The 27,117-nt window shown below is 46.1% G+C and overlaps 1 protein-coding gene across 1 annotated transcript in view; it reads right to left on the reverse strand.

Annotated features, from left to right (window-relative positions):
* PPP1R14C (protein phosphatase 1 regulatory inhibitor subunit 14C) overlaps positions 1-25,695 on the reverse strand; it is a 109,134-nt gene extending 83,439 nt beyond the window's left edge. Inside the window, exon 1 of the mRNA XM_075864446.1 lies at positions 25,083-25,695. Coding sequence (XP_075720561.1) covers positions 25,083-25,334 — 252 coding nt within the window. The 5' untranslated portion in view covers positions 25,335-25,695. The remainder of the gene's footprint in view (positions 1-25,082) is intronic.
* Positions 25,696-27,117: the final 1,422 nt, after the last annotated feature.

A 27,117-nucleotide genomic window follows, 5' to 3' on the forward strand; every position in this document is an offset into this window, starting at 1 on the left:
GTGCCACACACACACACACACACCACCCTGTGGATAGTGCCACACACACACCACCCTGTGGATAGTGCCACACACACACACACACACCACCCTGTGGATAGTGCGCCACACACACACACACACACACACACACACACACCACCCTGTGGATGGTGCCACACACACACACCACCCTGTGGATGGTGCCACACACACACACACCACCCTGTGGATGGTGCCACACACACACACACCACCCTGTGGATGGTGCCACACACACACACACCACCCTGTGGATGGTGCCACACACACACACCACCCTGTGGATGGTGCCACACACACACACACACCACCCTGTGGATAGTGCCACACACACACACACCACCCTGTGGATAGTGCCACACACACACACACCACCCTGTGGATAGTGCCACACACACACACACCACCCTGTGGATAGTGCCACACACACACACACCACCCTGTGGATAGTGCCACACACACACACACCACCCTGTGGATAGTGCCACACACACACACCACCCTGTGGATAGTGCCACACACACACACCACCCTGTGGATAGTGCCACACACACACCACCCTGTGGATAGTGCCACACACACACCACCCTGTGGATAGTGCCACACACACACCACCCTGTGGATAGTGCCACACACACACACACCACCCTGTGGATAGTGCCACACACACACACACCACCCTGTGGATAGTGCCACACACACACACACACACCACCATGTGGATAGTGCCACACACACACACACACACCACCATGTGGATAGTGCCACACACACACACACACACCACCCTGTGGATAGTGCCACACACACACACACACACACCACCCTGTGGATAGTGCCACACACACACACACACACACACCACCCTGTGGATAGTGCCACACACACACACACACACCACCCTGTGGATAGTGCCACACACACACCACCCTGTGGATAGTGCCACACACACACACACCACCCTGTGGATAGTGCCACACACACACACACACACCACCCTGTGGATAGTGCGCCACACACACACACACACACACACACACCACCCTGTGGATGGTGCCACACACACACACCACCCTGTGGATGGTGCCACACACACACACCACCCTGTGGATGGTGCCACACACACACACCACCCTGTGGATGGTGCCACACACACACACCACCCTGTGGATGGTGCCACACACACACACCACCCTGTGGATGGTGCCACACACACACACCACCCTGTGGATGGTGCCACACACACACACCACCCTGTGGATGGTGCCACACACACACACACACCACCCTGTGGATAGTGCCACACACACACACACCACCCTGTGGATAGTGCCACACACACACCACCCTGTGGATAGTGCCACACACACACCACCCTGTGGATAGTGCCACACACACACACACACACACACACCACCCTGCGGATAGTGCCACACACACACGGATAGTGCCACACACACACACAACCCTGCGGATAGTGCCACACACACACCACCATGTGGATAGTGCCACACACACACACACAACACCCTGTGGATAGTGCCACACACACACAACACCCTGTGGATAGTGCCACACACACACCACCCTGTGGATAGTGCCACACACACACCACCATGTGGATAGTGACACACACACACACACCACCCTGTGGATAGTGCCACACACACACACACACACACACACACACACACCACCCTGTGGATAGTGCCACACACACACACACACACACACACACACACACACACACACACCACCCTGTGGATAGTGCCACACACACACACACACACACCACCCTGTGGATAGTGCCACACACACACACACACACCACCCTGTGGATAGTGCCACACACACACACACACACACACACACACACACACACCACCCTGTGGATAGTGCCACACACACACACCACCACCCTGTGGATAGTGCCACACACACACACACCACCACCCTGTGGATAGTGCCACACACACACACACACACACACACCACCCTGTGGATAGTGCCACACACACACACACACACACACACACACACACACCACCACCCTGTGGATAGTGCCACACACACACACACACACACACACACACACACACACACACACACACACACACCACCATGTGGATAGTGACACACACACACACCATGTGGATAGTGCCACACACACACACACCCCATGTGGATAGTGCCACACACACACACCCCACCCTGTGGATAGTGCCACACACACACACCCCACCCTGTGGATAGTGCCACACACACACCCCACCCTGTGGATAGTGCCACACACACACCCCACCCTGTGGATAGTGCCACACACACACCCCACCCTGTGGATAGTGCCACACACACACCCCACCCTGTGGATAGTGCCACACACACACACACACACACCACCACGTGGATAGTGCCACACACACACACACACACACACACACCACCACCACCCTGTGGATAGTGCCACACACACACACACCCCTGTGGATAGTGCCACACACACACACACCACCCTGTGGATAGTGCCACACACACACCACCACCCTGTGGATAGTGCCACACACACACACACCACCACCCTGTGGATAGTGCCACACACACACACACCACCCTGTGGATAGTGCCACACACACACACCACCCTGTGGATAGTGCCACACACACACACACACACACACACACACACACACACACACACACCACCCTGTGGATAGTGCCACACACACACACACACACACACACACCACCCTGTGGATAGTGCCCCACACACACACACCACCATGTGGATAGTGCCACACACACACACACCACCATGTGGATAGTGCCACACACACACACCACCATGTGGATAGTGCCACACACACACACACACACCACCATGTGGATAGTGCCACACACACACACACACACCACCATGTGGATAGTGCCACACACACACACACACCACCATGTGGATAGTGCCACACACACACACACACACCACCATGTGGATAGTGCCACACACACACACACACCACCATGTGGATAGTGCCACACACACACACACACACCACCATGTGGATAGTGCCACACACACACACACACACCACCATGTGGATAGTGCCACACACACACACACACACCACCCTGTGGATAGTGCCACACACACACACACACACACACACACCACCCTGTGGATAGTGCCCCACACACACACACCACCATGTGGATAGTGCCACACACACACACCACCATGTGGATAGTGCCACACACACACACCACCATGTGGATAGTGCCACACACACACACACCACCATGTGGATAGTGCCACACACACACACACACACACCACCCTGCGGATAGTGCCACACACACACACACACACCACCCTGTGGATAGTGCCACACACACTGCCACACACACACACACCACCCTGTGGATAGTGCCACACACACACACACACCACCCTGTGGATAGTGCCACACACACACACACACACACACACACACCACCCTGTGGATAGTGCCACACACACACACACACCACCCTGTGGATAGTGCCACACACACTGCCACACACACACACACCACCCTGTGGATAGTGCCACACACACACACACACACACACACACCACCCTGTGGATAGTGCCACACACACACACACACACCACCCTGTGGATAGTGCCACACACACACACACACACCACCCTGTGGATAGTGCCACACACACACACGCACACCACCCGGTGGATAGTGCCCCACACGCACACCACCCGGTGGATAGTGCCCCACACGCACACCACCCGGTGGATAGTGCCCCACACGCACACCACCCGGTGGATAGTGCCCCACACGCACACCACCCGGTGGATAGTGCCCCACACGCACACCACCCGGTGGATAGTGCCCCACACGCACACCACCCGGTGGATAGTGCCCCACACGCACACCACCCGGTGGATAGTGCCCCACACGCACACCACCCGGTGGATAGTGCCCCACACGCACACCACCCGGTGGATAGTGCCCCACACGCACACCACCCGGTGGATAGTGCCCCACACGCACACCACCCGGTGGATAGTGCCCCACACGCACACCACCCGGTGGATAGTGCCCCACACGCACACCACCCGGTGGATAGTGCCCCACACGCACACCACCCGGTGGATAGTGCCCCACACGCACACCACCCGGTGGATAGTGCCCCACACGCACACCACCCGGTGGATAGTGCCCCACACGCACACCACCCGGTGGATAGTGCCCCACACGCACACCACCCGGTGGATAGTGCCCCACAACACCCTGTGGATAGTGCCACACACACACACACACACACACACACACACACACCACCCTGTGGATAGTGCCACACACACACACACCACCCTGTGGATAGTGCCACACACACACACACACACCACCCTGTGGATAGTGCCACACACACACGCGTTTGATACTGTGCCGTATAGAAGGTTAGCATACAAAATGAAAACACTGGGACTGGGGTAAAATATGTGCAATTAGGTTAACAACTGGCTCAGATAAAAAAAAAACTAAAAACACATGGTTTTTAATGGTACATCCTCAGATTGGGTCAGTTACCAGTGGGGTTCCACAGGGGTCAGTATTGGGCCTTTTTAATATGTTTATTAATGACCATTTACACCACGTTCCAAATTATTATGCAAATATGATTTTTTTGCTGATTTTCCTAAATAGTCGATGCAAATGACAGTCAGTATAATCTTCAAGCCATCAACCGTTGGAGTATAGTGCAAATTTTATTGAACAAATCTCCTAACAGGTTTTTTTTTTAGAAGTAAAAAACTCAAAATCCACTGTTTCACATTATTATGCACAACAGAGATCAAAACATTTTAAAGGTTGTAAAGAGAACTAAAATGATAATTTGTTGAATTTGCAGCATCAGGAGGTCATATTTACAGAAAAAAAAGCGCTTTCAATCAAAAAAAAAAACTTAGCAGGCCAAGTTACATGTTAACATAGGACCCCTTCTTTGAGATCACCTTCACAATTCTTGCATCCATTGAATTTGTGAGTATTTGGAAAGTTTCTGCTTGAATATCTTTGCAGGACCTCAGAATAGCCTCCCAGAGCTTCTGTTTTGATGTGAACTGCCTCCCACCCTCAAATATTTTGCTTGAGGATGCTCCAAAAGGTTCTCAATAGGGTTGAGGTCAGGGGAACATGGGGGCCACACCATGAGTTTCTCTCCTTTTATGCCCATAGCAGCCAATGATAGAGGTATTCTTTGCAGCATGAGATGGTGCATTGTCATGCATGAAGATAATTTTGCTACGGAAGGCATGGTTCTTCTTTTTGTACCACGGAACAAAGTGGTAAGTCAAACTCTACGTACTTTGCAGAGGTCATTTTCACACCGTCAGGGACCCTAAAAGGGGCCTACCAGCTCTCTCCCCATGATTCCAGCCCAAAACATGACTCCGCCACCTCCTTGCTGACGTCGCAGCCTTGTTGGGACATGGTGGCCATTCACCAACCATCCAGGATTGCACGGCACTCATCAGTAAACAACACGGTTTGAAAATTAGTCTTAATGTATTTCTGAGCCCACTGCAACCGTTTCTGCTTGTGAGCATTGTTTAGGGGTGGCCGAATAATAGCTTTATGCACACTTGCAAACCTCTGGAGAATCCTACACCTTGAGGTTCGCGGGACTCCAGAGGCACCAGCAGCTTCAAATACCGGTTTGCTGCTTTGCAATGGCATTTTAGCAGCTGCTCTCCTAATGCTATTCATTTGTCTGGCAGAAACCTTCCTCATTATGCCTTTATCTGAACGTACCTGTCTGTGCTCTGAATCAGCCACAAATCTTTTCACAGTCCGATGATCACGCTTACGTTTTCTTGAAATATCCAATGTTTTCATACCTTGTCCAAGGTATTGCACTATTTCACGCTTTTCGGCAGCAGAGAGATCTTTTCTTTCCCATATTGCTTGAAGCTTGTGGCCTGCCTAATAATGTGGAACGTCCTTCTTAAGTAGTTTTTTGATTGGGCACACCTGGCAAACTAATTATCACAGGTGTCTGAGATTGATTACAATGATGTAAAGAGCCCTAAGACACTATACCATCCATGAGTTGAATTGAAAAACTAATAATTAAATGTTTGACACTTAAATCCAATGTGCATAATAATTTGGAACACTGTGTAGAGGAGTTACAGAGCATGATTTCAGTATGCGCTGATTACTTTAGAGCTTAGGATTTGATCTTACCTTTACTCCAGAATCCACCCTTTTCTTACTGAGGAAACAGCCAACCCTCTTATTGTTGCTCTGATTCACTCTCGTATGGACTACTGTAACTCATTATTAGTTGGTCTTCCACTCACGAAACTCTCCCCTCTCCAATCTATCCTCAATGCAGCAGCCAGGCTCCTCTTTCTGACCAACCGCTACTCCAATGCCTCTACCCTGTGCCAGTCACTGCACTGGTTGCCCATCCCCTTCAGAATTAAATTCAAACTTATTATTCTCACCCACAAAGTTCTCCACAGCGCTGCACCTCCTTACATCTCCTCCCTCATCTCGGTCTACCACCCTACCCGTGCTCTACGTTCTGCCAACGACCTTAGATTAAAATCCTCCATAATCCGGACCTCCCACTCCCGTCTCCAAGATTTTTCTCGTGCTGCACCAGTCCTCTGGAATGCGCTACCACAGACAATCAGATTAATTCCCAATATCCAGTGTTTAAAAATGTATTTTCAGGGTACACTTAAGACAGGCCTATAACATTCCCTAATCAGATTCCTTTCCTTGGCCCCAATAGTCAGAATAAGATTCCCTCACACTCCTTGCACTTCATGTCTGTCATACACTTTTGCATTCAAATGGTAAAACACTGGGTAAAACCGCTACTGAAAGTCTTGGGGCTATTGGTGGACAGTAAATTTAACAACGAGCATCAGGCAGCTGCTGCCAAGGCAAATAAAGTCATGGGATGCAGCAAAAGGGGAATAAACGTACAGGACAAGATCATAGTTTTACCTCTAAACAAAATCACTAGTCAGCTCACATTTGTACAATTTTGGGTACCTGCATATAAGACAGACATAGCTGAACTAGAAATGGTACAAAGAAGGGTGATCAAAGTAATTAATGTAATGGGTGGTTTGCAGTTCCAAGAAAAGGCCATCAAACTGTTGGTTATTCAGTTTAGACAAAAAAATTAGACTACTGTAAAGGGAAGTGTCCCCTAATTATATATGAGAGACAGCCCGTCATGAATAGACATTTGACAAACAAAGCAGGACAATTAGTTATTTGTCCTGCTTTGAATAAAACAGATGGAGACCAGAGATACTGCTTTGATCTCCGGTCTCCATTTTAAACTTCCAGCGCATCCTCGTTCGCGAGCCGGGGATTCCGCTACAGGAGAAGTGAGTGACTACACTGTCCATATATGGACACAGCGACGTCACGCACTTCTGAGGCAGAATCCCCGACACCTTGGCCGGGGATTCCGCTACAGGAGAAGTGAGTGACTACGCTGTCCATATATGGACACAGCGACGTCACTCACTTCAGAAGCGGAATCCCCGACCCTGTGGCCAGGGATTCCTCTCCAGGAGAAGTCCGTGACTAAACTGTCCATACATGGACATTGAAGTCAATGACTTCTCCTGGAAGGGGGGGGGGGGGGGACTGGGTGGCATTACCTACAGGGGACTGGGTGGCATTACCTGCAGGGGGCAGTGTGGCATTATCTACAGAGGGCTGTGTGTGGCAACAAATTTAAATGAAATTCATCCGATTTTAAAACGGACAGGAAAAAAAAACGGATGCAAAACGGGTCACAATCGGCCGTTAAAAACGGCAACACGGCCCGGAACGGATGCAATCCGGCCGGGAAAAACGGCCGATTTTATCAGCCGACACTCGGACCCTGTCGTGTGAATGAGGCGTAAGGCAGAAAAGAAATGTGCCTCAAAATTCCTTCAAGAATTTGAAGGTTTTTTTTGTGGATTTTTTTAAGATGCTGAAGCAAATGCAAGAGACTGGCAAAAAAAAAAAAAGCACTTAAAACGAGCGCCGAAGGTATTTTCTGCCTCATTAATTTCAGTTGGAGGTCAGATGTGGAAAACACTTGAAGACCAACAGCTCCACACAGCCCCCTTGTAGGTAGTGCCACCCCCTACCTGTATATAGCGCCACCGCAGCTCCCTGAAGAAGCGGAATACCCCTGTGACCGGGGATTCCACTCCTGGATGGAGCGCTTGACATCGGTCCATATATGGACAGTGATATCAGGGGCAACTCCTGAAGCGGAATCCCCATCCACAGCGTTTCCGACACTGACCAGGAATTCCACTCCAGGAGAAGCCCCTGACATCTCTGTCCATAAATTGACAGAGATGTCAGGGGCTTCTCCTGGAGTGGAAGCCTTGGTCACAGCATCTGAAATGCTGTGGACGGGGATCTAGCTTCAAGTGCTGCCCCTGAGGTTACTGTCCATATATGCACAGAGACATCAAGCACTCCGTCCAGGACCAGAACCCCTGGCAATACTGGGATTCCGCTCCTTCAGGGTGCTACAGTGGCGCTAGTAGATAGAACAGGGAGATGCCTCCCTGCTCTGCTATAGTATCTGCGTCCTAACGTGGCGACCCAACAGGTGCCCTCATGCCCGGTGTCGCCGCTAGCAGCCAATACAGCTTGCTACAGCCATAGCGACGCCACTGAGAGAAGTGCCCGGGTGGAAAGGCAGCTGCTGAGTTGCCTGGCCCTTCTGAAACAAGTAAGGGAAGGGAGCCAGCGCCCCTTTCCACCTGCTGGAGTGATTCGGCCTGTGCAATAGCACAGGCCGCACAACAACAAGTCCGGCCCTTTTGCAAGCCAAGTACACCCTTTTATTGCAACGATATTCTCGAATGGCAGTAGTGTCTTTCTGCAGGAAATGCAATGCAAAATGGTTTAACCAACATGGCGTTGATTGGATGTTCAAATTTCCCAGATCTCAATCCAATCAAGTATCTCTGGGATGTGCTAGGAATACGCGTCCAATCCATGGAGGCCCCACCTTGCATAACTTAAAAGATCCGCTGCTAACATCTTGGTGCCAGATACCACAGGACACCTTAAGGCTACATTCCTACGAACGCGGCCAACCTCCGACGTGAACCCGTGCAGGACAAGTTATCGCACATCCCCCATAGACTAAAGCCTATAGAGGGATGCGTGAAGTGCAAAAAAATAGGTAATGTCCTATTTTGCAGTAGAAAGTAACACACACACACACGTTATCTGCTCTACCTTGTTACGTCACGCTGAATCACCAGTATAAAGAAGTGATAGACAAAGGTCTATGTTTGGATCGAAACGTTGCACACTGGTATAACAAAGTAAATTTTTTACCTGAAAATCTATTCACATTGCTGTGCGTAATATTTTCTACAGCCTATAGTGGGTTGGGCACCTATCTATGCACCCACTTGACACCTGGTGCTATTTAAACCTACTACACAATGTCCTATTTTTCACAGACCCTTCACATGCTCCATTGAAACAACGGTCCTGTGAACGGCCCCACTGAAATACATGAGTCGGTGTGACGAGTGTCACATGGGCATGATACACGCTCGTCTGAATGACTAGGGTTTGTGGAATCTATGCCTCAGCTGGTCAGACCTGATTTGGCAGAAAGAGGGTGGATTTACACAATATATGGCAAGGGGTTTGAATGTTCTGGCTGATCGGTGTAAATTTGTATTAAAAATTGTAGACATTTATAGAGATGTATTATACTAGAAGTCAAAGTCTTGCACTCTTCACACTGTTTATAAAGTATAACATGGGTAGAGAATAAATAGCGTGTTTAAAGGCTAGGTATACATTGGACAATGTTTTTTTTTTATATATATAAAAAATTGTGCATCAGTGTGATTGGTGCAATTTACTAAATACATTTTCTTAAAAATTATTTTTACTTTGACACATAGCTTCTTTGTATCCTGTATACAGGAGCAGCTGTACCGTTCACCAAGACCTGAATCCGTCAGGTCCGCAGGCCTGACTGGTTCAGTGACAGCAGGTCATCCACCTGTAAAATCTGTCACAGCGATAGCTACCAGCTTAAATCTGCACGTCTCGCTGACTTGACAAATACAAGATTCGGTGAAAGATACAGCTGCTCTGCATACAGAATACAAACAGCTGTATCTCAAAAAGTAAAAAGAATCCAGGACCACTATCTCCGGCAGGTCCATAGAAGTGAATGGAACGCTGATCAGGCATGCGCGCACAACGCTACATTCTCGTGGAGCATGTCGGGGGACATTCGTTGCCCCGTTCCTTATCGCTGGAGGTACCAGAAGTCAGACTCCCAGCAAACACGTGTATCCCCTATCCTGTGCGCAATTTTATTAAAAAACAAAACAAACAACCTTTGACAAAGGTGTACATTGCCTTGAAGTCCGTCCACAGCAGATGTGTGAATGTTAAATGATGGCATGAACCGAACCCACTGTTACTGTACATTGTTCGGGTGTTGCATCAAGCCTACCTTTTGACATGGACCATTTTCTAGGTGTGGTATAAGAGCACTATTGTCCTTAACAACTCTAAAAGGTCAGTTCACACGGAGTTTGAGACTGACGGGGAAACCGCGTTGGAAAACGCGCGCAAGAAAAAAAAACTCCCATTGATTTTAATGGGAGGCGGAGGCAGTTTTTTCCAGTGGGCGGAAAAACAGTCTCACGGGAAAAAGCAGCAACATGCCCTATCTTCAGCCATTTACCTCTCTGACCTCCCATTTACATCAATGGGAGGCAGAGAAAGCGTATTTCGTGGTGTTTTTGCACCTCGGCACTCAATGGAATTTTGAGGCAGAATTTTCTGCCTGCAAAAAACGGTGTGAACATAACCTAAAATCTTCTGGTCCAGTCTAATTGTTGTTTTTTGTGTGTTAAAAATGAATGACTAATCTCATATTAATCTACACCAATTCTTCTCTCTTAGTTTCCACATGAACAGCTATTCTTGTCTGACTTCATTGCATTGGATAATTGAATGACATACGCAGAAATGGAAACCTTTAGTCATCAATCTGCATGACCGTTTCAAGGACAGTATGTGAGTTTTGATTAACTCAAAAAGCCTCTTAGATAGGTCAGGTCATATATAGTTTACTTGTGTATTGGCATGCTAATCCACTAGTCAGGGATTCCGCCCTACTTTTAAAAAGTCTATACATATGAATGCATAATTTTTAATTAGATATGTATTAATTATTTTGTTCTTCAGGCAAGCTTTAAAATACTTAAATTCCTGTACCGACGACATTTTGCAATCTAAAAAAATATACGGTCGATTCACATTAGGACTACTTTTGATGACGTAGCCCATGAAGGAAGCGATGTGTCATGGGCTGGCTTGGTTGGTGTATAAGGTGTGTATAAGGTGTGCAGTAGGCTGTCTGAACACATCACTCAATGTTGCCATGGATAAAAGGGGCGATCAGAGTTACAAAAAAGGATGATTATTGGCTTTCAGGCCAAGGGTGGCAGTATTTCTCAAACAGCTCAGTTTGTGAACGGTTTGCGTGCTGCTGTCGTGAAAGTGTATTGTGAGCGGACAAATGGTACCATTGGGAATACCAGACATAGAAACAGCGGAGCACTACGCATCATCGATGAGAGGTGAACATAGTCTACGAAGGTGAGCGAGGGCCAAACAACACGCTACAGTGGAGAAGCTCACCGTGAAAATCAACCACGGGGCTACCAGACTTGTATGTAAAACAGTCCAGCAAACCCTACTGCGTATGGTGCTCCGAAGCAGACGGATGGTCACTGCTCCTATGCCAACAAAGGTGCATCGGAAAAAAAAGCTTCAATTTGCACAGCAGTATCGTAATTGGACCACCGATTGGCAAAGGGTTGCCTTCTCCAATGAGTGACGCTTTCCGCTTCATCGAACGGATGGACGTTGGCGTGTCAGAGGAGAAAGAGAACAAACACCCTGCAACTATTGCTGGAAGAACACTGGCTGATGGCGGCAGCTTTATAGTCTGGGACATTTTTCATGGCATTCTCTGTGCCCACCCATCCATGTGGAAGGCACGCTGAACTGATTTGGCTATTAATTCATTGTTGCAGGTCACTTACACCCATACATGCAGTTTGTCTTCCCTGGGGCAGATGGAATATTCCAGCAAGACAATGCTAGAAACGGCCGACAGTGGTTGGAAAGCACAACCAAAACTTCTAAGTACTTCCCTGGCCCCCTAATTAGCTAGACATGAACCCAATTGAGCATCTGTGGGACCCCCTCAATAGTCTTGTTCACTCTATAGATCCTCCCCACACACTCTCCAGCAAATGTGGGATGAACTATAGGCAGAATGGCTTCAGATACCCGAGACAACCGACCAGCACTTGATTGAATCACTCTCAGCCAGTTTAGCTGCTGTCCCTGCTGCACATGGTGGTTACTCCAGATATTAGCCGATGGTCATAATAAATGTGACTCGACTGTATAATGCATACCGATCAGCCATAACATTAAAACCACTGGCCTAATATTGTGTAAATCCCCTTTGTGCTGCAAAAACATTGCCTCAAGCCATCAAGGCATAAACTCCACAAGACCTTTGAAGGTGTCCGGTCGTATCTGCCAACAAGAGGTTAGCAGCAAGTTCTGTAAGTTGCATGGTGGGAACTTTAGGGATCGACTGGTTTCTCCAGCACATCCAAATCCAACAGGTGCCGGATTGAGATCTGGAGAATTTAGAGGCCAAGTCAATACCTTGAACTCATGTTCCTCAAACCATTCCTGAACAATTTTGCAGTGGGGCAGGGTGCATTATCCTGCAGAAAGTGTCCACTGCCATTATGAAATAAAGTGGTCATGAAGGGATGTACTTTGTACTAGAATTCATGTAGAGGTTACTTTGATACGTACTACCTACCTAAACATTGTTGCAGATAAAGTTTCCCAGCAGAACATTGCCCAAAAGGAACACACTGCCTTGGCAGCTTACCTTTTTCCCATATGGCAACAGTATGCACAGTAAGTGTACTGTCCACATGATGTAAAGACAAAACGAGATTCATCTTCCATTGCTCCATGGTCCAGTACTGATGCTCACTGCCCATTGTCAGCGCTTCCGGTGGAGCATTTGCGCCATATTTATTCTTTAGAAATTAGTTTTTACCATGCACCATATTCTGCAGGTTGATAAGATTACACCAAATTGATACCTTTTTTTATGTTTTACTGCTTTCGCACAAAACTTTTCTCTGGAAAATGTTATGGCTCTTCAAATGCGGCAACGCAAAAATAATTTTGTAGTTAACGCAGGGACGTGCTGCAGTAGTTTTCATGGTACAATTTTGGGGTACCATGAAATTTTATTAAGTTTTATAGGCAGGATTTCCAAAAACATTTCTGCCACGATTTTGGTTATATACAGATGCGGCGATGCACCGTAGGGTCATTAATGGGCTTTGCAAGGTAGCCCAGTCTCTGTAAAACCTCTTCAGTGCCACGGTCGCTAATGACTCGGCATCTAAGGGGTTTAACGGCCAGGATTGGATCTAGGTTCTATCCTCTGAATTATGGCGTCAGCTGTATGTTACCTTTATGGCGCTGTGCGGGAACTATCAGCCGCCAATGCCTTAAATGCATGGTGGTAAGGGGTTGATAAGTTATTTTTGTCATCATTAAGATATGCATGACATGACGATGATCTGATGCAAGAGGTAGCCATTAGAAAAAGCAGGGGACACTAGCCACAGAGAGAGTCACACGATCAGCAAGAATACTCAGGTAGGCTGTGACAAAAGATACTAAACTCGTATTAAAGGGGTCTAAAGTACGTCGGGAATACCTGACCAACACCATTACACTACCTCTAACTGTAGGCAGGTGGAGTCCATGGATACATATAGCTTACAATCCCCATGCATGCTGCAGAAATCAAAGATTTAGGGAACAAGGTTTGTGGTGCTGTAAGTTCAGAGCCATGAACAAATGCCATGATGCTAGTATGATCATGTATGATATATATGCATGCATGACTAGACTAATAAAAGTTATCGCAGAATCAAACAAGTTCCTCAGGTCAGGAAGATGCCTGTTCGGTGTGGAAAAGCGTAGTCTGCGCAATAAAATAAGTTTTATACCATTACTTACATTGGATGGTAGCAGCGCTATTTCTGGGGTCACCTTTTCCATATACTTAAGTTCCTATTATAGCGGTTTCCTTGCACAGGTGACCGGCTCCTGAACCCATCTGCAGCTTCATCATACGCATCAATTCCATTTCTACCAGTGTGGTGCCTGTCGTAGCACAACTTTAATAGGTGCGCAGTCATTCATGTGGTTTGCTCTACCTTTATATGTTGTGACACGCACCATGTGGCGCTGTGTTTTTCACCTTTCTTTCCAGACTGTCTAATTGTTGGCTTTACGAAGTGCGAGCACCTCCTGCACACGCTTTCTAACCTATATTCACAATGGCATTAGAAACTTTATTGGGTCTTTTCAGTCACTTAAAATGGATAAACCACTTTCAGCAAATTAGTTATTTTATACATAATTAAAAGGTATACAATTTTATGAATCCCTCAAGGTTTAAGATCCTTGCTAGTTGTTATGCAGTAGGAACATTCATGGTTTACTTCTAGTGGATATAATTATTTCCATGGTCACGTCAAACAAGCAGGGATCTTGAAAACCATGAGGAATACAGAAAGCATATTGGAAAAATGTCTAACTTAATTATACAAAAAAAATAACAGCTTATGGAAACCAGAATTGTTTTAATGGCAAGCAAAGAAAAAAAACATGTAGTGCTATTATTGCTATCAAGATGATATAAGCCTCAACAGTACCCTGACAGACTCCATCATAAGGCAATGGGGTCGGTCGTTCACCATCTGGACCTGTCCCACGACAGATTCAGCACAGATTTATGGATCCCGCAAAATGCGAGTGTGAACATAGACCGAATATCTTCCATGTTATAATACTTATGCCGAGAATGGCTACAGAACACAGGGAGGAGGCAGTAGTAACTCATAATGAGTCAACAGAAACCAAAGTAAAGTTGTCTACTTAATGTCAGGTCTAGGCAATTGCCTGGGGCAACACAAACTAGGAAGGTGGGAAGAAGTAAAGTTGTCTAATGAGCAACAACATAATTTCTATGTGTAAAAACATTCCTCTGCTATGTGTGCTGGGTTTCGTTAGATGATCTATCAATAATTGCAAAAGGAAGAAACAAAACCAAGGTCAAATGAGTTCTTCACTCCGGTATGACCTATGAAACATGCCTAAGTGAAATTTTAAAAGCTAGAATAGTCACTTAAATGGACAGTAACTTTTGAAACAAGCCATGCTAGTCTAATATTATACCTAATATTAAGCAACTTTGTAATTTGCTTACGGTTAAAATTTAGTTTTATTCATGCAAATTGTGTGAAGTGACTGCCACTAGGTGTCTCCCTTCCTCTAATCTGCTGTCTACCCCATAATCATGCAAAATCCATCCCGAGTTACAGGCCGATTGCAGAAGGTAAATGTATGGATTTTCATTGCCGGCCAAGAGAAGACTACAGAAAGGGGAGGGGGAGCAATAGTTGGAGAGCAGAGAGAAAAAGACATGCTGCCCATACAAATATATGGAGAGGGAGGAGAATAGTGAGAACACAAACATGCTGCAACTTCTGGTAAGTGTTATTTCTCACTCCAGTACTGGATTCTCAACTACACTGTTCATTACTGCTGTAAAATCTCCTCCAATATACACATTTATTAGTTAGAGATAGGAGAGCAGAATTTTGTGTGTGCAGTGTATAGAAGACAGGATAGCCGCTAGGCTCCGCCCATTAGGTCAGAGACAAATTTAGAATTAGAGATAGAGCTTGAAGTGGGGGAAAACGGCTAAATAATGCAGAATACAAGTCATATAATCAAAAAGATAACATGCTACACCACAAGTGCTTCTTCTGTCTGCAGGGCAAGATGCCGTCAGTTCCCACAGCAAGTATCAGCCAAGTTCTTGCTTCTTTTTAATGGTTATGGAGTGGGATGGGGATTCCAGTAGGAGAAACAAGGCTCCTCTTCAAAAGTTTACTTAAACATCTTTACCGACCTGTGTCTTTTGGACTCTGAAATATATATATTTTTCAACAATACGGTTTGCCTAGCAGCAGTCTTGCGTGATCCACCTGTTATCGATCACTTCCAAGCTATGAACTTAGATGTGATCGATAACCGCTCGATCCTACGTGTCTGACACACAGGACCCGCAGTCATCGAACCAGTCAGTGCTGCGGACCTGACCAATACAGGCTTTAGCGCTAGATACAGCTGCTCTGTATACAGAATACAGAGCAGCGGTGTATCAAAAAATAATTGTTCTAATAAAAAGAGTAATTATAAAAGTTTCACCATATACACCATTTAAAAAAAAAAAACAATTAACAAAAACGTGTACTTCGCCTTTAGGTTTACCATGCACAAGCACAGAGGCTGGAGTGGTGTAAAGCATGCCACCACTAGACTCTGGAGTGACTGCTCACATTTCACCATATGGCAGTCTGATGGACATATCTGGGTGTAGCGGAAAGGGTACCTACTGAAATGCAGAGTGCCTTCTGTAAGATATGGTGGAGGAGGCATAATGGTCTGGGGCTAATTTTCAGGGTTTAGATTAAGCCTCTTATTTCCAGAAAAGAGGGAATGTAAAGGTTACAGCATACAAAAACATTTTAGATGGTTGTTTACTTCCAACTCTGACAGCATTTTGGTAAGGCCCTTTCCTGTTCCAGCACGACTATGACCCTGTGCACAAACGAAGGTCCATAAAGGCATGGTTAGAGTGTGGAGGAACTCTAACCCGGACCTCAAATCCATAGGACATCACTGGGATGAATTGGACCCCCGATTGTGAGCTAAACCTTCTTGTCCAACATCAGTGCCTGACAAATGCTCTTTTGGCTGAATGGGCACAAATTCCCAGAAATACACTCCACAATTTTGTGGAAAGATAGATGTGATGGTCCGGTGTCCACATACCTAGCAGCCAGAAAGTGTACATGCACATACTTTGTAAAGATTTATCTAGCTTGGACATCCCCCTTACCACAAGACAGGCCCCCTACCAGCGAAACTTAATTTCCTCTCCCTTTCAAGGCCATATTCACATGTGGTGGACTTGCAGCAGTTTTCACATCGAAAATCTGCAGCAAAGTACAGTACAATAGTAGTAAATGGCGTTTTACAATTTTCCACTTGCCCAGCTGTTTCTGTAACGCCCATAGAGCTGAATGGAGAGCTACACGTACGCTCCCACTCATTATCAAAATTGATGTCCGAGTGGTAGTGGGACCACCGTTCCCCACATAGGTGCAGGTCTCAGAGCTGGGACCAGCACCGATCACACGTGTGGCATATCAAATGGAATCCACTGCATTAGCCTATCATCTGAACGCTTGTGAACATTTACATGCCTTCTACAGTCTGCTCCATTTTAAGGTTCAGTTAATACAGACCGTGCAAGAGTGGAATGCAAGTTCAAAACGCACTCTTTAATAATTTCATATCACACAAAAACGTAAACACTCAGGCCCCATACACACGAACGTGCTTTTGCGGCCGCAATTCCCCCGAAAATCCATGGGAGAATTGCAGCCCCATTCATTTCTATGGGCCCATGCACACGACCGTGGTTTCCACGGTCCGTGCATGGCCCAGGAGCCTGGACCGCAGAAAGAACAGACATGTCTCATTACGACCAGTCCAGGCTCATAGAAAATATTGGAGGCGGCCATGTGCACGGCCCGCGATTTGCGGGCGACTCTCCGCGGCCGGCCGGCCCAAAAATCACGGCCGTGTAGATGGCTATGGTCGTGTGCATGAGGCCTTAGTCTTCTCAACAGAACACTACTTGAATTTAGATAAATTGTCTTCTATGCTAAAGACATGTGAATTTCATAGGGCAAGTTCATACAGAGCGCAAATATTGCAGATTTTCTGCAACACGTAATACAGCAGCGGCAGAGTGGATGAGATTTGAATAAATCTCATCCACATGCTGCGTAAATTATAAGCGGAAAAGACACTTAGAAATTGGCCCGCGGTGTTTTTTTGTTTTTTTAACCACAGCACGTCATTTGTGGTTGCGTAAATAGCTGCTTTTTTGTGGCAGGTTTTCCCCATTGAATAAATTTTTCTGCCTCAACTTAAAAAAAATAATATTATATTATATTAGAATGAATATATATATATATATATATATATATATATATATATATATATAGATATAAAATCTTACTTAACCAGAATTCTATGCTTCTTCGTCCAAGCCAGCATATTTTTTTCTACAGTTGATAATCCGGCAGAGAAGTCGCACCACAATTTGGTGCAGTTTGTCGGATGGAATTTCCTGCAGCCGCCAAGGCTGATGCGCAGTGTACCTTTACGCAGCGTATCTGCCCTTTGTGAACTTACCCTTAAAGGGGTTATCCGGGTACCAAAAATTGTTTCGCATTCATATTTTTATGTAAAAAGAAATCACTTACTAATGCACTTTAATTAAATATTCGGTACTAAATGGTGCCATTCAAACCCGGTGAATTGTGCCCGGAAGTCCTGGAGCTTTTCAGATATTGATGACGTGCCGACACGGCCCCACGTGACTGAGGGTTTGCTTCCTGTGCTGTTCGCGTCGGCGTGTTATCAATGGCATGACCACAATAGGCTGTCACATTGCCTATTGCTGGAGTCCTCGAGCAGAGCATCAGCTAGCACTTTGCTCGGGACTCCAGCACTGCTCCCTGACATTTGGTCAGTGACTTCAGGGGTTGAGGTAATTCATGCAAAATGAGCCCTGACCAAGTATTGAGTGCATATACTGTACATGCTTTTCAGTAGGCCAACATTTCGGTATTAAAAAAAAATCTTTTAATTTGGGTTTATATAATATTAGAATTTTCTGAGATACTAAAATTTGGGATTTCATTAACTGTTAGCCACAATTTTGCGCCCTATGATCTGAGAAAGCAGATTTGTGGCGAAACAATAGAAAAAGGACTTGGAGGGAGGATTAAAATTTCTCGGCACACTCAACGGTTATTACATAGTAAAATGTAGAACACATACTTCACCAATTGTCATAAACTTAGCCCTGTCATGACTGAAAACACTATTTCAGGATAGGGTTCACTTTGGATGCAAGCGCTGCACAGAGTGACATGAGTTACTGTTCTTCACCCCTCTGTCCATGTGCTCAATGTAGTCCACACATTGCCTATATTGATGATAGAGACTCTAGACTTGCGCTGGGCAACCAGCAGGTTATCAGAGGAGCAGCGTCCGTCTGGGCATGAAGCAGCCATAAGCAAAAACTAAAAGGGTGGTTTCCAAAAGAAAATGTTCTTCTCTGATAAAACACTTATGTGTTTCTAGATAAGATAGACTGAAAGTCACAGCCACTACGATGCCAGGAAGACTAGTGGCACACGCTTAACCCGAACCATTTAAGGGGTTTTCCCATCAGGGACATTTATGACACAAATGTCAGATAGATGTGGGTCCCACCTATCTCTAGAACGGGGCCCCCTAAACCCCGTTCTACATTTTTCTGCTCCCGCTTTGCCCGGCCACTTCCTGACTATATGGCCTGGAGTTCCGAAAACAGCATGGCTCGCTGAGCTACGCTATTTCCGTAACTCCCCTAGTCGTTAATGGGAGTTACAGATGCAGCATAGCAGGCGAGCTACGCTATTTCCGTAACTACCATACAGTTCTACGGGACTTCCGTAAACAGCGTAGCTCAGCGAGCTACGCTGTTTCCTTCTTCATGGTCGGAAATCACACGCGTCAGCCGAAGCACAGAGAGGTAGAACGGGGTTTAGGGGGCCCTGTTCTAGAGATAGGTTGGGGACCCGCATCTGACATTTATGACATCCTATGGATAGGTCAGAAATGTCCCTGATGGGAAAACCCCTTTATTTAACCCCTTCCCGACATTTGACATATGGCTACGACATCGCCAGGTAGGGTAAAACGGCAGAATCGCTGTTTTTTGGGAACGTCATCTCCCATAAAAAGTTATCAAAACCTTGCATGTGCCCCAAAATGGTAGCTTTAAAAACTACACCTCATCCCGCAAAAAATAAGCCCTCATACCACTAACTGAAAATAAAAAAAAGTTATGGCTCTCAGAATTGGAGACAAAATGATTTTTTACACTTTTTTTACCTTGTAAAAGTGGTAAAACAGAGAAGAAAAAAAAAAAAAAACTAATTTTTATATATATATATATATATATATATATATATATATATATATATATTTTTATTTTTTTTTTTTAAATTATTTGTTTGTTTATTTATTTATTTGGTATCGCCGTAATCTTATTAACCCACAGAATAAAGTGAACTTGTTTTAATTGCACGGTGAAGAACGTAAAAATGTAGCGCAAAAAACAATGGAGGAGTGGCTGTGGGTTTTTTTTCCATTTTCTACCGCACAAATAATTTTACCGTTTCCTAGTACATTATATGGCACAATAAATGGTGCTACGAAAAGCTACAACTCATCCCGCAAGAATCAAGCCCTCATAGGACCAGATCGTCGGAAAAATGGAAAAAAAAAAAAAAAAAAAAAAAAAAAAAAAGCTATGGCTTTTGGAGTGTGGGGAGAAAAAAAAAAAAAAGGAAATATGAAAATGGTTTACGACGGAAAGGGGTTAAAATGGCAGTACAATGAAATGTCACCCTATAATGCAAGCCTCAGAGCCACAAATGAAACAAAACTTCCATCTGGAGACACCAGAGCAATTTTACCAAAGACGTCGGGTACATGGACATAGAGTATTCCGCGAGTGCAATAGATTGGTACACAGCCACTTATAGCGCACCTACATCTCAATTGAGTGGAGTGGAGAAAGCAGGTGCACAGATTCAGCGAATGAGCGGGGGCGGTTTAATGGACCTCCTTTCTCCCGAAAGGTTGGAATTCCAGAGGTGGGACTTACATTTATGGCATGTCCTGGGGAAAATCATCTTATTCCACCAACACTCACAATTCCAGCACTGGAGGTAAAAGGCCATCTTTTCTCATAGAAGCAAGTGGATTGTAAGTAGTGCTTGTAGTACGCCAGCAATGGAAGAGGGCTATGCTGGACTCCACTAGAGAAAGGAGATCCGGATTGGTCACCTCCGGGGCTCGAGCTGTTACTAGTTGTTCAAAGTTTCCCTTTATAAAACAGACATGATTTTTGCTTGTACTCCAATAGAAACCCTATAATAAAGACTTCTGTACATGAAGAGAGAGAAGATTTACTACTGACAAATGCGGTAAATCTCCCACACACTAAAGAAATTTCAAGTGTTTATCCAGCATAACTTATTTTCGCCAATGACCGGAGAGAATCAGTTTATAAATAAACCCACACAGAACACAAGTTCTTTCCCTCTCACAACAGATTAGATCAGGTCATTCTGTCCCAACGTTCTTATTATCTAGTAAAGGCCAGGAAACTCCTCAATTGCATCAATGTGCCGCATACCCTAAATTTACAATCACTTATGTCCTTTTCCTATGCTCCCAACTTCTACATGACAACAGGTTATAAATGTTGTTGAATTCGTCAAAGCTTTATTCACGTGGCACAATGAACAGTCCATTTAAGACCTATATATTCAGCGACTAAAAACAGGATAAAATTCAGTCGCAGAAAAGCACATCACAAAGGCTTAATTCACACGGCCTTATGAACAGTCTAAGGCCTTGTTCTGACAGTGCAGGTTTGATGCAGTTTTTGTATGCATCATTTAAGCCAAAACCAGAAATGGAGCCCAACAGAAAGGTCTCCTCTCCTTGATCCAATTCTGGTTTTAAAAGAAAAAATAAATAAATAAATGAATAAATGAATGCATACCGCACTGTGTGAACAAGGCCTAATAGTTATTGCAGCTTAAATGCAACGCAGTCCCATGCACTTGAATGGGGCAGAGCTTCAATTCTTTCAGACTTTTTAATCCTAGTTAGCCTCTCCTTAGTTATGGTTTGTTCAAGTTTTTCAAAAAAACACAACAGAAAATCACCGCCATTATAGGCTGCACACAACCACTTTTCTTCTCTTTACTTGTGCCTCCTTGAAGTAGACGAGGGGTGTGGGGAACCCTATATGGCAGCCAACAAAGATGTCATGAATGTCATTCCTCCATGTAAAATCTTGATTTAAAAGGCTCCTTTAATATTGAAATCAGAACCCCGGCAATGAAGTCTTTTCACAAATCTGAATGAACATAAATCCCTTAACAGGTCTTACAGGATGTACATATTCCCATTCCACAAAACGTGACCTGTACCCGATAGCACTAGAAGGTAACACTATTCAGCAGGCCTGGCACCAATAGGATCAGCAGCCACCTATATAACACATTATACAGTAAATAAACCCCCTGCCATCAGCTAGAAGTGGTAGGTGAAGAGGCTGGAGGTTTCCCATCACCCTTGTACTTTACAACAGGGTGCTCATTGAAATCAGAGGGCCTCGCATAGAACGCAAGAGGTTCTCCAGAGCGGGAGACTATAGCAGCGCTCCCCTCTGGCTAATAGAAAATTGGGGATCCATCTCCATTACTTTCACATACTTTAGGGCGCAGTCACCCGCAGCAGATTTTGTTGCTGCACCGTTGTAGGATAGATGGATAAGGGGAGAAGGATGGAAAGCACCTGTAAGGCCTACACAGATTTAAAGACTGTAGAAGCGGTCATGGTATTAGCAACAATTGGTCAAATAAGAGGAATAGTGCAAATGCCCTAGGCTTCAATATGAACCAATGCCCACAATCTAACCATCAATGGTGTTCTATATTCACCAGGAATGGAAAAAGTCCTGCAGAAGTTAGGGGCCAGTTACACCATTCCAGGAGAAAACGTGATTGTTAGTGGCCCAGCAAGAACTTTCATAAACAGCAGCAGAAAAATAACAAATAGACACCAGTGAAGATAATATAGGCATATTGGGTAACTGGCACCTGAGATTTGATATTAAAGGGCTTGTCCGGTCCCTAAAAATTGATGGCCTATCTTCAGCATAGGCCATCAATATCTGATCGGCGGGGAACCTGGGAATTGGACCCCACCCAATCATCTGTTTTGAAGGGGCCGCAGTGCTCATATGAGCGCGGCTTCCACTTCATTCCTTATCTGCTCTTACTGTGAATCACCAACACAGATGTAGCAGCAGTTCACAGTATTACAACCTTCTACCATTCACTTCAACGTATGAGCGCTACGGCCCCTTCAAGACAGCTGATCGGCGGGGGTCCCAGGAGTCAGACCCTGACCTATCAGATATTGATGGCCTATCTTGAGGATAGGCCATCAATTTTTAGGCACTGGACAATCCCTTTTATTATTCTAGAGGGATATGTTCTATTTGGTGCAGTTCTAGTATTGTGCAATAATCATTGCGCCCATATAGCCTTACCCCATTGCGGTTCCCTCATATGGCACGAGAGCCTATGAGCCATAAGTGCCCAGTTGTAATTGCAAGATCGGCAAACTTTACGCCTCTTTCACACAAGACGGAAATGCTACGGAATTTCCATCCAGGATTTTCGTGCGGCAATTCTGCAACACATTACAGTAGCAGCAAAGTGAATGAGATACGAACAAGTTCCAAACGCACACCAGAAAAAAAAAAAAAAAGGCGCAGAAAACACGTGCGGAAAGTGACCTGCGTTGCGGATTTTCAATCTGCAGCATGTCAATTTTTGTGTGTAAATGCTGCGGAATGTCCTGAAGGCAATTCCGCAGCATTTCTGACCCTTGTACTGGGGGCCCTATTGCTATGGCACTGGTGTTCTAAACATGGGCATAACACGCATTAGGCTGAGCGCCTCACGTGCCATTCACATCACCCATATAAACAATTTGGTTTAGGGTATGTTCACACGGCCTATTTACGGACGTAAATCGGGCGTTTCTGCCCTGAATTACGCCCGAAAATAGCGCCTCAATAGCGCTGACAAACATCTGCCCATTGAAAGCAATGGGCAGACGTTTGTCTGTTCACACGAGGCGTATATTTACGCGCCGCTGTCAAATGACGGCGCGTAAATAGACGCCCGCGTAGAAGAAGTGACCTGTCACTTCTTCGGCCGTAATTGGAGCCGCTATTCATTGACTCCAATGATTAGCAGCGCTAATTACGGCCGTAATTGACGCGGCGTTCAAGCGCCTGCACATGCCGGTACGGCTGAAATTACGGGGATGTTTTCAGGCTGAAACATCCCCGTAATTTCAGCCGTTACGGACCCCCGCCGTGTGAACATACCCTTAGATCATCCATGAGATACATTGTAACAACACTTGCAAACTAATCACAACGACTTAACGCTAAATCGGATCTGATGCAGGCGGCTTCTTGAGAACCAGACACAATAGCCTTACCCAGACAGTACGTACAACTAATGGCATTACATGAAGGTGACCCAGACGCAGAGCATTACACGGACCGCCAGCTAAGAACATAGGAAACTGCTAAACCCCCCATCATTCACCTGTAAAAGAACCCGACATTAACCCTACATACCCCATAGATTACACCACTGACAGGTCTGCTAATAGAACAGCTCTAACGTCATCCTACCACATGCTTATAACCACTGCCACCTAAGGAGATGGCAAACTAGACAGTGAACAGTCTACTAAACTAGACATTTAAAGGGGGACTAAATCTAAGCCCCCAACTTATACAAGGTGAAGAGCTGCGGATATAGAGCCCTGTGTGAATGGTAACGGTTTCTGGAGATAGGAGATAAAGTAGTACTCATGGGGGGGGGGGTGCAGACATTTTTCTGGACCTCCTTTTAGTAATTCTATTGACTGATAACAGAGAATAGTCGTATTGGAAATAGAGTACATGAGGGAAGTGAAAATGTTGACGTCACCAGCAGATACATATGAACTCATTATATATGCAGGCATGTAAATCTGTCATTGACATACTGCACAGCCAGGGTTCCCTGCAGCAGCTAGTCATAGGAATGAATGGAGACAGTACCTCACAGCCATAGAGCTCGCTGAGCTGCTCCACAATCCACTCTTCCAGCACCAGCCGCTTCCTCAGCTCCTTCCTGTCGTATTTCACGGTCACTTTTCCCTGCTGTTGTCTCCTCTGCTGCTGCTGTTTGTGCTGCTGAGCCGACACCTGCGGGGTGTCTTCCCGGGCACCGGGGGCGGCTATAGGGGTCTGAAAGAACACCCTGCCCCCGGCTGCAGCAGGGCTGGGCTCCGTGCCACTCACTGCCGACATCTTCCTGAGTAAAGCCGGGTACGCCGGGATGCGAGGACCGCGCAGTGATCCAGAGACCCCGCAGGACGTGTGTGTGCTCCGATGTGTGGTGATCCTGCAGCGCTCTCCTACTTCATCACCACAGTCCGTGTATTATTCCGCCCGCTCTATATAATGCACCGCGCGGCTTCTCGTCTGTATATTCCCTCTGTCATCCGCCGTCTGCTCACCTCGCACCTGCACTCCCTCCTCCCGCACATCGCCTGCTTCTGGTTCGCTGTTATGTCAAGGGGAGGGTCTTACTTTCCAAAAAAATATCAACTGGGGAGGAGACTGCGACCTGAAGACGTATTTATCCGCTACCCGGCCCCGTGATGCAAGGGGTATATTATAAACTGTATAATAGCTATAGGTGTCTGGTACTGTTACGACGTGACTAGTAATGAACTTTCCTATAGGCCTAATGCTGGTTACCTGTGTGTGTGTGTGAGCCACACTGTGCTAGTCAGGGTCCCCATAAATATCAGTCATACTACCCATATAAGTGCCGGCCAAACCATAACCAGTCCACGCTTCGTCACTGATCTGCTGGAAGATCCAAGAATAGTGGAAACTAATACAAGGTCGGGCTGTTCTTCACCTCAGCTGTGGACAAAGCAGTAGAACTGGTACCATTTCATGTGGACTGATCAAAAATGGTGCTGATCCAACCGAATATGCCACATAATGAACACACTTCTGTACACTGGATAAATGAGTACACCCCCTCTGGACGTAAACATATACACCAGAGTTTCCCAAGTTTCTCAGGGCACCCCTACCAAAAATTGTTTGCAAAACGAAAAAAAAAAAATGGCTAAAAACAAGCACTCCACTCTTAGGGTATGTTCACACAGTGTTTTTTTGTAAGGCAGAAAATAAAAATCGGCCTCAAAATTCCTTTAGGTATTGTGAGGCAGATTTTGAATTGACAGCGTTTGACTTATTTTTTTTGCTGAGTTTTTTGCCCACAGTTTTTTTTAAGCCATTGAAGCGAATGCAAAAACCGCAGACAAAAAAAGCACCAAACGGGTGCCACAGGTTTTTTCTGCCTCCTATTAATTTCAATGGTAGGTCAGAGGCGGAAACCACTCGAAGACCATCAGCCCCCCACTCACAGTAATGACCATCAGCCCCCCACACACAGTAAAATGACCATCAGCCCCCCACTCACAGTAATGACCATCAGCCCCCCACTCACAGTAATGACCATCAGCCCCCCACTCACAGTAATGACCATCAGCCCCCCACTCACAGTAATGACCATCAGCCCCCCACTCACAGTAATGACCATCAGCCCCCCACTCACAGTAATGACCATCAGCCCCCAACTCACAGTAATGACCATCAGCCCCCCACTCACAGTAATGACCATCAGCCCCCCACTCACAGTAATGACCATCAGCTCACCACTCACAGTAATGACCATCAGCCCCCCACTCACAGTAATGACCATCAGCCCCCCACACACAGTAAAATGACCATCAGCCCCCCACTCACAGTAATGACCATCAGCCCCCCACTCACAGTAATGACCATCAGCCCCCCACTCACAGTAATGACCATCAGCCCCCCACTCACAGTAATGACCATCAGCCCCCCACTCACAGTAATGACCATCAGCCCCCCACTCACAGTAATGACCATCAGCCCCCCACTCACAGTAATGACCATCAGCCCCCCACTCACAGTAATGACCATCAGCCCCCCACTCACAGTAATGACCATCAGCCCCCCACTCACAGTAATGACCATCAGCCCCCCA

This window comes from Rhinoderma darwinii, chromosome 4 (genome assembly GCF_050947455.1).
Source record: "Rhinoderma darwinii isolate aRhiDar2 chromosome 4, aRhiDar2.hap1, whole genome shotgun sequence".
Lineage (NCBI taxonomy): Eukaryota > Metazoa > Chordata > Amphibia > Anura > Rhinodermatidae > Rhinoderma > Rhinoderma darwinii.